Source organism: Takifugu rubripes, chromosome 4, assembly GCF_901000725.2.
Source record: "Takifugu rubripes chromosome 4, fTakRub1.2, whole genome shotgun sequence".
NCBI lineage: Eukaryota > Metazoa > Chordata > Actinopteri > Tetraodontiformes > Tetraodontidae > Takifugu > Takifugu rubripes.
The window spans coordinates 7,411,336-7,429,811 of NC_042288.1; the positions used below are offsets into that span (position 1 = coordinate 7,411,336).

The 18,476-nt window shown below is 44.5% G+C and overlaps 1 protein-coding gene across 4 annotated transcripts in view; it reads right to left on the bottom strand.

The window, feature by feature from the left end:
• ehbp1 (EH domain binding protein 1) overlaps positions 1 to 15,422 on the bottom strand; it is an 88,955-nt gene extending 73,533 nt beyond the window's left edge. For 2 of the 4 annotated variants that reach the window (XM_029834657.1, XM_029834656.1), the window contains exons 1-5: positions 15,024 to 15,422; positions 14,053 to 14,483; positions 9,908 to 9,965; positions 9,724 to 9,819; positions 8,608 to 8,661 (exon numbers count right to left, since the gene is read on the bottom strand). In XM_029834657.1, the coding sequence (XP_029690517.1) occupies positions 8,608 to 8,661; positions 9,724 to 9,819; positions 9,908 to 9,965; positions 14,053 to 14,156 (312 nt within the window). In that variant the 5' untranslated portion in view covers positions 14,157 to 14,483; positions 15,024 to 15,422. The remainder of the gene's footprint in view (positions 1 to 8,607; positions 8,662 to 9,723; positions 9,820 to 9,907; positions 9,966 to 14,052; positions 14,484 to 15,023) is intronic. The other 2 variants (XM_011603074.2, XM_029834658.1) reach the window with 1 other exon arrangement.
• Positions 15,423 to 18,476: the final 3,054 nt, after the last annotated feature.

The window sequence follows — 18,476 nt, forward strand, 5'->3', positions numbered from 1 at the left end:
AAAAACCCCTGAGGTAGCACCGATTAGCCCTCCATCTCGACACCCAAAATCAGCTGGCTCCAGCTGAATTTAGCAGTCAGCAGATTGGAGGTGTATGAGGGAGGGGTGGGGGGCACAATGTTATTCCTCTTGCCTCAAGGTCACAGTTATTGGAAATGGAGACATCCAATGTGCTCGCATCTCTCTTTGAATCCACACACAATGGAGTGATTCCTCTGTGTCAATTTGGCCTCCCCTGATAACTGATAAGGGGGGCCTTTCTACATAGCGCCCATGAATACTGCAGTATAGGCGTAATGGACACACACATACACACTAAGATTAAGACCAATTTATTCATCTGCTACTATTATATGTGAGGATTTATTTTTTCCTGCAAGCAGGGAGTGTGTATGTGTATTTTTAAAGGCAACAATGGCCATAAAAGGCATGCAATACTATCACCGCAGCGATGTGAATTACAATGAAAATGGTCCTAATAATGGAATGAACTGAGGAAATCGCTTTGATGTGTGTTACGTATTGTCACAATGAACGCACGTGCACGCACACAGACTGTCCCCCTTCACAACCAAATCAAAGCCCCATTTGAATAGTGCTAGATTCTTCTGGGTGATGGAACATTACAGACAAGTGTAGTAAAGTCTGTTAAGTTTACACAGCGGAATATGTCTCGGATAAACGTGCATTGTTGAAAGGCTTAAAAGTGAAATTCTACAACACAGGGTGGCTTAACAGTTGAGGCAAAGAACAAGAGGGGGTTGAAGAGTGCAGAAAGGGAGAAAGAAGGGCAAGTACTCACAACAAGAGCAGGATTAGGCTTGTTTTAAAGTAAAAGACAAAGAGATTATTGCACAGTGAGTAGCGCAGTTTTGTCTGAATATGGATTAGACTGACACGCAGCTCCAGACACAGACCTCTAAATGTATAACAGTCGGGAATTGGATGGGGGACAAATTGCGCAACTATTGCCAAATACAGGAAGGACTACTACATGACTGAACTCACAAAAAAGGTTCATGCTCTATCCAAAAAAGTACAAGATTAAAAATGCAAACAGGGTTAAAGCTACAGGAAGTGGATTCAGAAATGGCCGACCGTCCTGGAGAAAACCAGGATGCAACTTCAAACGTCATTTTCAGCACCATCTTAGTACAGAAATAAAGGCCAACAATAGCAGATTATGTGCATTAACCATCCATTTAGCTTTTCTAATTAGCCTTTCATAGAAGCCAAAAATGCTTAGATGGACACCTAGCTAGTACATATATACTTCATTTTCCTCTTGAATTCCATCCCAACCTGCCTCCTCCTCTAGTCTTATCAGTATTTCCAGGGTGCCCTCCTCTCTTCCCATCTCTGGGTCTTTTTATTTGGGTGGCCGTCACCACCCCTCCGACACCACACACTCAGACCCGGGGCATGCACTTCAGACAGGGGGCTAATGGCAAAATAAATTACCAGCAGCCAAAAAGTCCTGGCGCTGCACTTCTGCTAGTGAGAAAGAAAGGAGGGGCAGGAAAAAGTGAAGGGTAGGGAAGACAAAAATGAAAGACAGAAGTGGACAGACTGGACACTGGCAGGAAGAACAACAGAAGGAGCAGAAATGATGGGGGGAAAATGAGTGAGGGGGAGTAGGGTGGTGAAGGATGCGAAGCGATAGACGGGATTATAGCAAGAGTTCATCCTCCTCGACAAAGTGCCGGCTCATCACATTTCCCACCATTTCACCAAATCGGCCATCACAGAACTGTAAGACGACCAATAACATCAGCCCGCTGGCACAGCACACCTCTGAGCCAGTCACTACGGAATATGTGGGATACGGAGCAGCAGCTCAGACTATCATGGCCACAGATTAAATACTTTAACAGACTTTGGTTTAGGCTCGTGTGCACGTCCAGCAAAAATCTGGATCTGGAGTTCTCAGCACATGTGCGCCCAAAAAGAGCGGCCGCAACCGATGACCACTCAAAGTGAGCGCTCCTTTAATTGTATGGAACACAAAAGAGAACAAATGCAGTGCCAAACAATCTAGAGTCATTTACTAAATCTGACTTTACCCACTCAATGAGCCTCGAGATGTCAGTCTCATTTCTGAGAGATTATTTCCAGGTAAAGGCAACACAAAAGGTTTGCTCACAATGCACACACCCACTGTAGCTTCACATTAAAGATCTGTTTGTTTTAGCAGTTTTAGGCTCTGAGATCTGACGGAGCTATGATAGGGCCCTAATCCAGCACAAAGCTGATTTGCGTAATGGGAAGGGGGTTAAGACGGCCCGTAACACGAAACAATTGCCCCAAGTGAGAGTCTGTCTCTCCCCTACCCCGCTCCATGACAAAGGTGTACTCTCCATGCTAAGTGACAAATCTGGGGAGACAAAGAGCATTAGCAGGGCGATGCTCTGCTTCAGTGGCTCCGATTGTAGCCAACTCAAAGAGAATCTAATATGGATTTTGAAAAGAGGAGAGGGAGAGATTAGAATGAAAGAGAAACAATGAACACCTTCTACCAAGGGGGAATTAGTGGAGGGATTGGATAAGGAGCTGGTGTGCCTCAGCGAGTGTGTGTGGATGCCTTTCTTTGAAATTCCTTTTTCCAAGAATGAACAATTGGTCACCCCAATTATAAAAAAGAAGTCTTTTCATAACTAAATGTGGTTGTGGATGTGATGTAATTCATTTTTGTCAGGTTCACAGACACCAAAACCAGGGAGCATTAAACGGACAAGAGTCCCATCGCCTCCATTATTCTCCTGTCGAACTCGCTTTTTAAGTGGCGCTTAATTGATTTCAAAGAAAACGAGCGGGCAAATAAAAGGTAGATTGTCTTAGTGTCACGTTAATTGTGAAGTTTTTTCGGCTTTGAGAGCGAGAGTGCTCCGCAGTAAAGGCAGTTTTGACGAGTTTGCTGGTTGAATTCCAGACCTCTTCCTGTCTGGGTGCGTCACGCCATGTACAAATTTATATCCCAAACAGAGACGTGTTTGGGGATCAGTCTAACTGTCAGTAGCTGGCTTAGCGCTGGCATCAGTGCACATCACAAGACACCATTCATTGCCACTTAGCAGAACAGCCGACTTAGTTTGCCGCCGAGTGTGTGCGCATCTGTTAGCTTGCGCGTAGATGTTGAGATAACGTCAAAACAACCCCCTACACGGGCATTTAACCCGATTTTTAAGGATATTTCATTTGTGTATGTACATATTCCTTTCAACACCACCCGCATACAAACACATCGCACAAATCTATCAGGTAAATAATTCGCCTACGTGGATCTCGCGGGTCAAGCTTGTGGATAAACAGGGGGATTTTCGTGTTTTTGGCGGCCACACAGACGTGTCTCCATCGCTGGCAGCCATCTTAAGTCCCAGGAAAAATAAATAACAAAGATGGAGATAACTGTTCTGCTGTTGTTGAACAATCGGTGCGACTGTTGGCACCAGAGATGCCCCCCCCCCCATCATCACCATACAGGACGTGGCATCGGAAATAAGGGGAGACGGGGTTGAAGATAGTAGGAAGAGGACAGTCGAAAGGGTACGAAGTGGAAGGATGACTTTGCTGGTGACAGATAATGAAGGGCGTGGCAACCAAAACCAAAGGTGGATATCTTAGGAAGGGGGGGGTGGGGGGGGGCTGATTTCCTTGACCCCGGCTCGATTGGTGACCTTAAAAAAATTTCATCTGAAGCAGATTTCATGTGAAGGCCACACAGGTGGGAATTCGGATGTTTCCCAGGAGACACTTGTGCTTTGATGTGTATTTTGGGGTCAAACATGACACTGTATGAGGCAAAACAAAAACCTGCTCAAGCTGGTTTAGCGACTGCTTGGATGCGTACGGGCCGGAAATGTACCTTTATGTGTCAATAGGTGTGAGATACAGTGGGTGAGATGGCGCGCGCAGGCGGTGTGTGCACGGATGTATCCGCTGACATGTCTGGTGACATCTGCTGTGTTGCTGGCTGGGAGCTGAGCACAGTGGGGGCTGCAGGAGCCTCAGACTAAGGAGATGAAAGCAGAGGTCGCGACCTGGACTGGTGGGACAAGACATTAGCTCTCGCGATGCACAAATACAGTCACACATGCAAAGACACACACATGCTGCCTGCACAAGTCGTACACACATAAACATATGCCTCTCACACATACAGAATGTAGAGGGCATAGAGAACGGCAAGGACAACGAGACCAGAACAGATAACCATTAAATAGACAAAACAACCAGTACAGAGACTAAATACACTGCTACACACATACACACTGTAAAACATCAAAAAGATGACGGAAACACAAAGGCACACGATAAGGCCTGGGTGCATGCATGTATATACGCATGTATGTACGGTAGATAGAGAAAAATATTCAATGACTATTGAAAGACCCACACTTGCTTTGGACCCGACACCTGCACAAAGATGTAGTTAGGAGCACAAACGCACCACATGGGGGTGGTAGCAGTCAGCAGACCAGCCATGTGATGGGACGGCGTGGTGGGGATTAGGGGTCGGTAAGCTTATTAAGGTGACAGGAGGGACCACCCGGCCATTAAGGCCACCTACAAATATCTAAAACGATCTTTGCACACTGACCGGATTCCAACATATTCAGGGAAACTCCAACCAGCTGGGAGTTTCCCGCTTTCTGAAAGATTTGTGGGAAAACACGACGCAAAGGTAGACGCAGGTCTACAGAAGTCTGCAAAATCCGACAGCCAATCAGGATGCAGGAAATACCGGCGGCCGCGAATCAAGCTGGCGATGATGGATGTCGACTGGTGCAGATGGGCAACCAGTACCGGACACACAAACCCGACTTGGCTCCAATGAGGCCAGATGGCTGATCGTGACTTTCAGTCTGGTTAGTGTGTAAACAGTACAGAGATGCTAACAATAAAATGTTGCTTTGTTGTGTGTATCTGTGTGTTTTGATCCTTAAATATAATGAAATGTTGTTTGGTTTTTGAAAGCAATAAGAATATGCATTGTATAAGGGCAGAAAATACAATCATTTATGGATGGAACCGTGTGCAGCTCTATCTGAAAGGTGTGTGTGTGTGCGTGTGTGTGTGCGCGCATCTTGGATAGGGAGGGCACTGGGCATGAGGGGGGTAATCGCCAGCATCTGTTGCCTCTCCTCAGGGTGATTAATTAGATTAAATTAATTTGGAAAACACGTGTGAATGTGTGAGAAGCCCCTGCAAATTCCTGCTGTGACACACACACAGACACACACAGCTTTTAATTACATGCAACATAAACATTTAAATTAGAAATGCGAGCACTTCAAAACACGACGACACACCAATCGTCTCTATTTCTGACCAAAAATAAAAAATAAAAAATTGACTGCTGGAGTTCCCAAACAATTTAATAAACTGGAAAACGAGCAAAGGTGAAAACTTTAGAGACACACGCGCGCACACACGGGCACAAATTAATCCCAATTTGTCGTCCTCAGTATGGGAGAAACTTTTGGGATTTCATACTTCATACCAGCTTTTGTCACCTTTGCGTGAATAGCCGAGGGCTGAAATAATTGTGTTTTTCTTCCCCGAGGCCCAGTCAGTGCTCACAAGCCACTGGCCTACGTAATGTGTTCCAGGAGGGAGTAGGATGGGGAGGGGTGGGGGTAGCGGGCGGTGCACATGCCATGGCTCTTGGTACAATACAAAAGAGAAACTGTGCATGTGTGCATGTGTGTGTGTGTGGATGGATGATGGAGGTTGGCCCGTGAGTGCAGAGGGTTGAGTATGGTGGTGTGTGTGTTTGCGTGGTAGGATGAGTGTGTGTCAGCATGTGACAGTGTGCGGCTTCATGAGTGCGGCTGAGCAGGAGGTATGTGGTGTGAAAGTGGCTTTCAGAAAGTTGGACGTGGTCCACTACAGGCAGGACCTCACCTCAAAGAGACGACTCAAAATAGAAGACAAAGAACGTGACGCCGACGCGGTGTCAAATTTGATGAATTCTGCAACAAAACTAATTCCATGTTAGCAAAACACAAAATCACCCATCGTGTGACGTCCGCTTTGATTTAAAAGCTGCGACTGTCATTTCCTGGACCGATATTTCAAACGTGGCCACGTGCAGCAGACGCGCTGTCAAATAGTGGGAGTCCTGTTCTGACAAGACGGCCACAGATTTGCTAACGTCTTCCTTCCTGAATGACATGGAACTATTTTAAGTTAAAAAGGTGCATGTGAGTTGCAGGGAGAGAGCACGGGGGAGTGGGTCTTGAAGTATGTGTCACTGTATATACGATCCATTCAACCATGATAGCTTCTCACTTTAGTCCCGTTTCTGTGTGTGTTATTTAAATCCTCCCACAAAGCCTTAAAGATGAGGGAAGTTGGTCATCCCCAGCTTTGGTTGATATGTAAATTCTCTCTCTGTCACACACACACACACACACACACACACACACACACAGACACACACAAATATACATACAAAAGAGCCTGTCAGCACAATGGCTTCAAATATAGCTGTCCAATCTCGTTTGCCCACCATTTTTGATAATATGCACCTATTTTAAAAGGCTGAAAGGCAAGGACGGGGTGAAATTTACAGATACTACCGTGTCGTCATTTTCAACTTGCCGCCTCTCTCCTGCGATCACTTTCCCTCCCTCTCTCGCCCTCTTCCATCTTTTGATTATGTGATTGGCTTCGGCAGACGAACAAATAGAGGAGAGAAAAGGTAGCGTTTGACACTGCCATTTTCAATGACAAAATACAATCTAGCCGGGGCCAATAATTCGACAGTGAAGGATTAGCCTAGTGCGAGGTTGGGCCCCCAGATTAAGACGGAGGCACAGCACAGGGATCTTGAATTTCATCATCTCTGGTGTACGGGCACAATGGCATATTCTTCCCCTTTCTCCTCTGCCGTCTGATGAGGGGTCAGAGGAACTCACCTCTCGTCTTCCTCCTCAAAGCAGCACTCACTCGTGCATTCATTCATATCTGTGGGCATTATATTAGCTTAGATACCTGAATATGGGGGTAGCGTGTACTGTCTGTATACTCATGCAAAGCAGGAGGGAAAACGTGATAACGTTGCATTTAGTCTATTTAGTTCAGTCGACCACAGACACATTTTCCTACTGACACACATACACAGGAGACATTGGGAGGTGAAAATCTAATACCAATGTTTGAAATGCGGTTCACAGTTCCAGGATTCGACTGCCCTCTTGTGGCCACAACGAATATCTGTTTTGTTTTGGGGGGGTTTTTAAATTATGCACATCTGTAAATGGTGAGACAACCTGGAAGTGGCACCACAATAAAAGTAATCCTCTTTTTGAGAAGGCTCCTTTTGGAATATATATTAAAAATGAGGAATAAAAAAGAAAAATGAACTATAAATGAGAATAAAAACACAAGGCGTTTCAACAACGGCCTCGACGGTGTCGGGCTCTGCATGAGACATCTCTCTCTTCCTCCTCCACACTCTCTCCATTCCAACTGTCAGAAAGCTGCTGAGACTTTGATCTCTCCGTCATTAGTCAGGCATGCAGAGGCAAACCTACAAACTTGCCTTTTTCGTTAACTTTCTTGCTCTCTTGCCTTTTCCCACGCTCTCTACTTAGAACACTGGCTGGCCTGCTTGTCATCTCGGCTTTCTATCAAAGAGGGGTAAGGTGGAGCACCTTCCACTGGTGCTGCTCTGAGCTTGATGAGCACAGAAAGTGACAGTGGCTACACACTTATTGATCCCCAGACATGTCGGGGTCTATTTATTTGACAGATGTAAATGCAGTCAGATTAAATTTGAGGTTGTTGCCCTTATTAGGAGATGAACTTTTACTAATGAGCCACAGCTACAGCTAATTGCGAAGCAAAAACACAACTATCGCACAACAATGACCCAAACTGATTTATATATTTATGTATGTAAATTCAAACTGCTTATTTATATGTGTCCATCTATGCATGTTACATCTTAGCCTCTTTCCTAAAGGACATAATAATATATGTGAATGTTGTGCTGGGTTATTTTGGCCTATCCAAAACTGGGAAATAAAAGATTATTGCCACCAGGAAATTAAAATTATCTTGCTTAGCTAAATGGGTCGTAAAATTATGTTATTTTCAGATGTCATCCATGTTAAAAAGCAGCACATTTTAATTTTCATTCATCACTAATGCTACCCATTAATGGTGTTGTTTCAGATTAGACTTGTTGAAATGTTATATGTCATATAATGCATATAGTGAAATATAAGCATGATTTATATGCCATACAAACAGGCCCATTTATCAGTAAATAAACAAAGCAAAGGTAACCTTTTTGATAGCTCAGTATTTTAAATGATCAATTATGCTCTAGCATCGTCTGTCAGTGCACGTGACAGCATGTCTGATGGGATAACGGTGTAATTACACCGTCTGACCACAGGGTGGCAGGAGCTACAAGTGTAAAGAGGACGTGCATGAAACATAGAGGCTGCAAAGAAGGAATGATTCAGAGAAAGAAACATAATCAGATCATTATCTTTAGTACCGGCTGTTTTATTCAAAACAAGTATCTTAACATAAACAGGGTGTGTTGGTACAAACACAGCAATTAAAGGACTGGGAGGACAGTTTGGTACTCACATTTTCAATAACAAACGTCCATTCCTTGTCTTCAAACTCCTCTGCATGAGGATCCTGCGGATAGAAAAATAAATCAAAAGCTGATGCGACCTGTAAATCCGGCATCATTACACCAATCAGACAAACGCACAGTAAACCCTTATCAGTTTATTCAGTTACGATGTCTACAATCTTTTATTGTTGGTGGATAACCTCAGCAGCAGCTCAGAGACACCAAATGTTATTGTCCTGTTCTATTTTTTCAGCACCACATGAACAACATTCTGCTACATTTCTTTTCGTCCCAGACCTAATCCTGGTGATCCAGAACATGTGAGAGCCTAATGTTTCTGTGGCAACGCTCATCCTGGAGCAAAACTTTAATAAAATATTTCTTTCCAAAAAACACAAGTCAAGACATCTTAAACTATATGACCCGTCATGTGATCATTGACAGGAAAAATCTGAGTGATTTCAAGAAGTGATGCCATCTAAAAGGGTTAAAGCAGCGCTCCGTTCTGCCTTCGTGCGTCAGTGTCGGTCCACTTGCTTGTTTATGCGCGTTTATATTCACAAACAAGCTTTATTACTTCCTGTGGGACAGGAAGTCAGTGCAGCCTGACAACAGGCACTGAGGCAGTGTACAGCAGAGTTACACACTGGCATTTTTGTCAAAACAAATCCTTCATACATAAAATTCAAAGCTTGAAGTTGCGGACAAGAGGAGCGGCGACAGAACATGTTGAAACCCGACGCGGCGGGGCACAACGCCAAACGGACGACAAGGCGAGTCTCCTCACAGAGTTCAGAGTCACAGACTCGAGCACTGAGCTCGCGCCGCTTCTCCCAAGTCTGAGAGTATAGGCCATCAACCAGCATGGTGCGCAACACCCCAGCGAGTGAAGCTCTTTACACCAGGCTGCAGTGGGAGACCTATAATAGACACTGACAGCAGTAACAAGACACTGACCTCCGATCAGTCAGTACAGAGGCCGCTCATGTTTAAGTCAGCCAGCCACAGTGACAGGTACCGTCGATACGCATGTTCAGACACCACCAAACCCTAATTTCTCTACATAACCAAAAAGGACACAGTAGAAAATGAGGAAAGACCGACACGCGTGTTTGTATTTGTACCTTAAAAAGCGTAACGGTGATCTCAATGTTCTCTGGCACGGGCCACACCACCACTCCTCTGTAGGGGTTTTTAATGCCAGGCTGCCAGCTGTGGGACTGCGGGACAGAGGACGAAATGTAAGCACCAGCAGCAGAAAATGGGGACCGTCTTGACTTCATTCTTAGACTCCTCTTTAGCACAAACCTTGGAGGATTTCCGACGACTCCTGCGGGTCCAAACCACCACCAGTTTGTCTGGTTGCCTGGAGAGGAAGCAGGGGAGACATGTGTGAGTATGAAGATCAGAATCAGAGTGGCAATCTCAATAATCAGTGCTTGTACCACCATATCTCAAATATTGATAAGCTTTCCACCGCACACACACACACACACACTCACGTCGGAACAGACACTCGAAGCATGAAAAAGTCATGAGACAGAGAAATCCAGAACCTGTCTCTGTGGACTGCAGCAAACGTGACATGACACACATGCACACGGACACACACGCGCAGTTTACACTGGTGGGTTAGAAAAACAGGGTTAGAGTGATCTAATCCAATCCAGGTCAGTCACGGTGACATCACAACTGGACAGTCAATGTGAATTATTGCTGCGCACCGCGTGCCCTGCTCAGAACATGGATAGATTCAAGGAATTCCAAGCATGGTCCGGAGCGGCGCTGCCACCCATTAAACTGAATTCTGTGTGTCAATGGGAACTAAAACAAAAGCTTTAGCGTGCATAACTGTAAAATGGTACTGATGCCAGGAAATAAAGCCAACGATCAGATCAGACTAGTTAACCTGAGGTCAACAGACATCGCTAACAAGCCTCTGGTTATCACAAACGGGTTTTAAATAGAGGCCTTGTTTTTCCCCTTTATTGTCCACAAAGACTGCTAATGACTTTAGTTCTGTTAAAAAACATTGGTTTGTGCATCAGACACTTTGATATATTACATGTTTTACACTGTAAATAACAGAAGAGAGCACTGAAAACCTGAAAAACACTATTTTTCCTGGGAAAACACAAAAAAGTATTTTTTTAAAGAACAGAAGTATAAAGCAATGTAGAGCTCCTAAGCTTTAATTGACAAGCCTCGACACGAGGGACAACGACAAATCAACCTGTCAAAGGCTCAACATGACTTATCAGACAAAGAGATCATCCAAAACACACTCATGGCAGCGCACGGACCGGGAAGGTGGCAAGTATAGACCTGCTTGCTTGTCATTCCATGTATATGCAGTAAAATGTGTATAATGAAGGGGTGGTAGCATCAACCCAGCAGAGTTCTCAGGATCAGCGTCTGCCAATGCAAACGTCAGCGTTTTTGTCAAACCTGCTGTTTGGCTTCAGAATGAGAGGAAATCCAAAGTGGTGGCTCTGGCTCTCCTGTGTTCTGATCCACACCATAAAGACTGTTGAAATTAAAAATGCTCAGTATGTAGGACACACTGATTTTTGGCTTTTGGTCAAAGACACTGATGTAGCCAGTCAACCTCAGAGACGGGGTCGGAGTGAATCTATGGCACGTTTCTGTCCCATGATCCTCTGCGGCTACCGCTCCATCTATAGGACAGCTCTGCTCCACAGACAAGCAAAACAAACCACCTTTTCTCCTTTTTGTCCCCATCCTAAAGTCACTGTTCTGGCACATTGTTTTAACTAATCTCTGCGTGAATGTTTTGGAAGTGACGACACCAGTTTGCCACATGTGGACATGTTCGGTTATGTGTATTCATTAAAGGGTTTGAAACGGGAACAAATAAACAGTGATTCAAGTGCAACTCTAGGTTTCTGTACAGGCTTTTGTGTCGAAGATGACAACGGCAAAGCAGCAATTCTGGGAAAATAAGGACTTCTGTGTAGCAAAGAGGACAGAGGAGAGGATGGAGGGAAAGGGTGGAGAACAACGTGCAATTAATCAAGCCAGAGGAGAGGCCTCAGATAGAGAAACTATTGTCCAACATTTCCATGTTTTCTCCTTCTGTACATTGCTCAATGACGAAACGCTCACAACAACTGTGATGAAAACACCCAAAGAGAGCTTCACGCTAACGCAGGAAGAAACCAGGACCGGCTTTTATGGAAACCTGGCTGCTGGCTGAGGAACGGCTGGATGGGGGAGAAGAAGAGGAAAGACAACAAAGTTATCACTGAAAATGCTGCAGCGCCACGGCCACGGTGATTCATCACTCCCCCCCCCCCCCCCCCCCCCCCACACCAGAGTCCTGCTGAGAACTCTTGGACCTCACCAATGCTTCAGGATCCAGGACAGAAGATTTGGAGAAGCTAAGCAGGCTAAAATCTGTAATCGTGTCTGAGACGTGCGTTCAATTTGTTTTTACTCGAAAAGCTCGTGGAAACAGACTCACGGCACATCGCGGATCTCACGCAGGCTAAGGAATAAGGGCTCGCCTGCCGAAAAGACTGACCTTTGACCTCAGGCTAAAACCAACATCAGTGAAACACCAAAACCTAAATGTGAAAACGTCCACGGGGAGACTTCCTTTCTGAAATTATAGCCGCTTTTTGCAGATTTCAATTGAAATAAGATTCCTATAACAGATCCCACCTCCAGGTCCAAGAGTTACATTCTACACACCAAACATGCACATCAGGAAGAGTATTTATAGTTCCATCTTCCTGGAGAACGAAGACAAATCTTCAAGACATTCCTTTCTTATCTGAACTTGGAATACGTTTTCGCGGGAGCAGAGGAAACCCGAAGCCTCTAAAGAAAGCAATTTAGGCTGATTCTTAAATAGATATTTCAGCTGCTAAAGGATGGACCGAGCCCACCTTTATCTTTGAAAGACGCATCGGATCAAATGTCCACCGGGGCATGGGTGCGTGACGGGCCTTTATTTCACTGGCGATAAGCACCGAACTCCTCGATGTTTGTTAGTTTGATCTATGAAGTCTGCAAAGATTTATTTCACTGTTTTACAGGAGGCCAAATTTAAAACAGCACAGATAACAGATCAGGACAAAGATGGGGATTCTTCTCTTCACACCCTCACAGTGGAGTGAAGCTGAAAAACACTCTGGTTTGGTGAAAATGCTCATGTGAGCTCACTCCCCAACCCACATGACACATTAAAAACAACCCATTACACAAAACTGCATTCATACATGCAGATGACACAAGGTGCCTCCATGAATAAGCAACTCTGTGGACGTTAAATATTTACAGACTCCATGGGAGTCAGATGAGGCCAGACTTCTATAGATAGCTGTCTTTAACTCATCCAGAACAACGTACATCTGAACAGCTGGCTGGACCGAAAATTCCGAGTGGGATTTTTCCAATTTTGCTTCTGAATGCATCAAGGCTTAAAATTAATCTTAGCTGGTTTCAGTCTGCAAACTGCAGATGGAAAGTTTCTACTGCAACAATAACAGACTGTACTAATGAAGTCCATGGAAGGCAGAGGCATGCTCCAGCGCTCCGAGAGGAGTCCCCAAAGTAACAGCCTGCTTCCGAAATCAGATTTTACACCAAAGTTTAGATGGACGGCACACAGACTGTGCAAACTATCCAAACAGGTCGTTTGGATTGAATAACATTCTGCACGAGACGGATTACAAAACGTATAGTGTGCCGAGTCCGCCCGCCCCACGCTCGGAGGAAAGATGTACATTTTTGTCATTCCATTCTCGGACACGTTAACATCTGTCCCAGGTCTGAGCTCCGAGGGGCTGGGTTATTCATGCCTGGGGGAATATGGCTGTCCCTGTCTGGGGGTACAGCTCCCCACCGCCATTAGAGAAAACACGTTCTACTCTACTGTGGCAAACATCAGCGCTCTCCATATATCTTCACCATGTTATACAGATGGACTAATATCCATTCTCCAAATCTGGATCACACTCCGAGTCTGACGTTGTGGTTTCCAGCATATCTGACTTGGAATTTATTAAAACAAAATAGTTTCAGGGAAACAAAAATGAAACGCAGTTCGAGATCTTATGACGAACGCACAGCAAGAACTTGTGTCGGACATCTGGTAAGGTCAGAGGTTGGGGCTGCTTCCCAGCACCGTCGCTGGATTCTGCTTTTGGTTTTACTCTGCAGGGAAAGGACTGATTTTAAGGTTGGCGTTGAATGTTTGCCCTATTAAATCCATACGAGATTGGAGTAAAAGTAAAAAGAAACATCGCGATTTTACAACTGACCCCTCCCAGCATGCAGACATGCCTGCACACTAACACTGTGTGTGTGTGCGCGTGTGTGCATCACCATAAATGAGCTCAGCATTCCAGCACACACACACACGTTTTGCGGGGCTTTAGTAACTGCACGCCTGTTATAACCCTCGATACAACAGAAATAAAACTTACCATTTCTTGGTGCACTCCACCATCAGTTCCTGGTAAGAAGCCACGAACTGAAATTTGGACGCGTTCTTGCCCACACGTTGCAGGCGCTTCCACACCGAGGCCATGTTTCTCCGGGGACGGGCAGTTTCTCTATCCCGCCCTACGCTTCCGTCTTCGCGCAGCCTTCGCACGATTTCCCCCCGATGTTCACAGGAATCCGAGCGGGCGCATCGTTAATGTTTCAATGGAAGAGCGTTTTAAAAAAGTGAAAAGACAACTTCACGCCCTGCTGGAGGTGTCCAACAGCCGCCTCATGCGTCCAAACGCACGGACGCCGAATCTCTGCAGCGGTGGTCGGGGGATGATTTGAGGTCGCGCATAATGACAAATTAGTCCATAATTTGGAATGACATGCTGAATAATCCCCTTTATATACCGGCCTGGTAGTCTCCCTGTAGATTAAAGAAGAGGGACAGAGAAGAGGACGTTAGACTGGGGAGGATTTAACAGTAAACGTCCCGGTACAGTGATGCTTTATCCTCGTAGTTTTTCCATTCACTGCTGCCCAGGGCAGTTTGGAGGATGTGCTCGCCAATCGAAATATATAAGGTGTGTGTTTGCTTTCACATGCGGTACATGATACTGTCCAAATACTGATGGCACTACGTGTAGTGGGACTAATCACTGGTGTGGAACGTTAACTTAGTGTGTTTGGCGATAACCTTAAATTACGGCCAAAACAGCGACACAGAAGCAGTGACATTAGATTTAAAATACCCTGTCAGAGAAGCCAGTCTCCAACGGTGAACAAAGACAAAACACCTTAAACTGAGTCTTAACTAACAGTGATGTAAACAGCGCGTATTGGGTGGAATGCCTCTGGATCCAGGGAATAGCCAAGGCCGATGCGTTCCGCTAACCAGTATGATACAGCTACCAGGCTAACGACTTAACATGTGAAACTAGGATAACTTTGACTCAGTGACACTAACCTTACGGCGCTATCCCGCGCATCACCCGTTTGGCTTTATCCCCAGAGAGAATCTCCAACAAGCCAGAAGTCGTTAGAGCGAAAGCCGATAGCGAGATAATTATTGCCCTCTTTTTGCAGTAGTACCAGCGCCAGCCATACAACTAGCTAGCTGCTAGCGACCGCGGCTAACCATCACAACACTGCAGGGGCGGAAATCGTTGCTTGCCCCTTGACACAGTCGCTCCACAGGTAACGGTCTAGTCCGTGTGAGCTAAACCACACTCGGCATTTAAACGAGTTTTTGCCAGAGCCAACGAAAGCAATCCAGCATCGACTGAGGAACCCCCGCAGAAAAGTCACGCAAATGTTAGAGATAGTTAGATGATCCGTTCTTCTTATCGACGTAAAGCGCACATGCTTTAACACAATTCATTTTCCGGTTACGTAAAAAAATAATAGACTTATAATGAAATTAAACTCCACGGAAAGTAGATTTATTGGTACCTACCGTGAATCTATTTTCGTCGTTTAAATCTCGGATTTAAAAACTGAGACAGCTTCAAGAGCGATTTTAATTACTGAACAGTCAAAGGCATTTTGTTTTGAAGGCTATTTTCCCACTTCCGGTTTTGTTCTGGCTTCTCCCTCTCCACGAGCGAAAATGATAGAATGTTGGGCAAATGCTCCAGTGACTCCACCTTTAGTGGAGTCATTGGTATATTTGCATGTTGCTTATTGAGTCGTTCGGAACTTATATTTCAAAATCAGATCCAAAGGTTTGATATCTTCCATCTAGAAAACAATCCCACAATACTTATTGGTTTCATAATATTGCTGTGCATTCCCTGAAATCTAAAATCAAATTAAGAAAAAATAAATAAATGCAATTAAGCAACCACATAAAGACATATTATGAAAAAGGCACTCCTCATTTTACTGCAACCAGTGATCAGGTAGATTTTGTAGGCCTGCAAACATGTTGATTCTTTCCACATGCGCATTAGTAATAAAAGTGTCACACATCTTATGAATACATCTTATAAAGCCTTATAAATACCCAATAAAGGATGTATGAGCCAGGAGAGCAGTGCTGCACAGGGACATGCAATATGAAGCTGATTAAATTAATCTCTCCAAAGATATTGCTGTAATAACAGGAAATTGATACTGCATCCCTTTTATATGCTGCCTCGGGTTATATGCTGTTGCAGGGTGGAATGCTTTCATAAATGTATTTATCTCTGTTTTAAGAAGGGGATGGTTGAGCAGACGCGATGCTGGAAATGATCTGTCTAACTAAAATTGACAGATGTGAAATGTTATAACAATGTAAACTGTATCATGTGTCTACTCATCACATTCTGCCCCTTCCCATGTTTGACTTGGATGGACCTGTGCGTGTTAAACTAATTTTTATGTGTTGGGTCACATGTCAGTGAAGGCCTGGTCACACAGACGTCAGTCTTTATCTATCAGCCACTCTCTGCATTGCAATCATTTCTCCTTCCTGGGTTTTATTTTATCGTTTGTATTTTAATTTTATGCTCCTTTAATGGCTCATTAATCATAAACCACGGGAGAATACAGATATTTTTAATCTCACAGCACAAAAAAAGCAATTTCACTCCTTAATCTCTGTACCAACATTGATGCCAGGGGATTGTTTCATGTTCAGATGTTTTTAGTTGAGTCTGAAACACAAAGCAGGGCTCCCATAAAGAGAGAACAATCTGCCCCAACTGAGATCTGCCCTATTTCGGCCAAAACGTATTCCGTTTCTAGATAACGTCTCTCCTCCAGCCAGCAGAAAAGTCTGAATCCAAACTATAAACACATTCTGACTGAGGGCTGGTGGGATCATGACCAAGATTATGTTCCCAGTTTGGAGAGATAATCTCTAATTCTCAGGCAAATGTCTAATAAAGTGTTGACTTTTGATTCTTGATTTGACTCCCCAGAGATTTTAGATCTAAACAGGAACAGTTTCACATTCACATTCAAGCTGGTCTCCCCGATTCGGTCTGTGGCACGCCCCTTCAGAATCTCGCCAGCTCTGGAGTGGAAGGTGTTAGAACACTTGAAAAGAACTGTTAACAAAGCAGAGTCCTATAGATATCCACTAAGTGAGTTAGAACCACTTTGGAGGAGCCAAGATAGCCAAGTGTGACCACTGACACAAGAGCTTTAACATCCAGGACGCCGCTGTCTGGAGTTTGCATACGCAGAGAACATCGGTGGTCGTCTGCAGCGAAATATATGATTCGTTAGAGTTTTTTGGGATTGTTTTGGGCTCTGTAGATGTTCATTCAAATGGGAAAAGGTCATTTATGCAAATAAAATCCACCTTCCGCATCAGTTTTCACTCATCGCGTCGCCTTCAGCTTCCAGAGATGAGAGGGCCACGCTCTCAGATAAGCATCTTCTGTTTTGAATGCTGCCATCCTGCGTGCACGCCTGCAGCTTCAATCTCAGTCACAGGAAACCTCTGGGATGGATGTCAGATCTGCAGAAGGATGGAGGGTGTGGTCATTTTATTGCGGATTGATGTTAAAGCCACAACTGCAGTAAATGTGGATTTGAGATCTTGAACTGATTGACACTATGATCTTTTCCTGTGACCCGGCTGCGATGGCTGAGACAGATTCATTTCTGCATCATCAACAAGACAGCCAGCGTTCATCTGACTGTGACATGAGACACAGGTGTAATCCCACAAATATTCCAGAATGCAAGTTCACACCTGCAACGCGAGCGCTGCCAGGAGTCTTACTGGGAAACAATCATCATTTCTCAACTGAAATCGTCAAGACAAGAGGGAAACAACAATGGGACAGGAGAGAATTCTGGGAAAACATTTACACGGATTAAAATGTTTTCGAATCGGAGGATAATGTGACCTGGGCGTCGCCCTTTTCAGACTAAAATATTCAATATTTTCCAGAGGTGTCCACAATTTTGGTCACACATTAAGATTTATATGTGCAGAAAAAACAAAACAGGCAAAGCTAGAAACTGTATTTAAGATAGCTAATCTGTAATATTTGTATTTCCGACAGCATTACAGTCATCGTAGTGAAGATCTGCACACAGGCGACAGCTGGGTTTTCACAAACATTAAAGAAGACATAATTAGTCCACAGAGAGCAACCATGTCCAAAGAGACACAGGTGGGAGACATTCAGGACATTAGGTGAGGTGAGGGAAGATGGAAAGAGCATGGAGGGAGAGACCAAGCTATGTTCATCTGTGTTATTGCTCTGAAACTAGAGCTGAATCACTGTTTTTGTCTCAGCTGTGATTCATCTTTTCATGGAAAATGGATTACCTGTTGAGGCTCATCTGGGCTCTTATCAGATCTGATCAGAAATTAAATCCAGCAGCATGTTTGACTCTTTCTCAGGAGATTATGGCCTGCAGGCTGCTGATAGGGCGAGCCGGTAGATCACATTTCTATTTTGTGCTGACTGTGAGA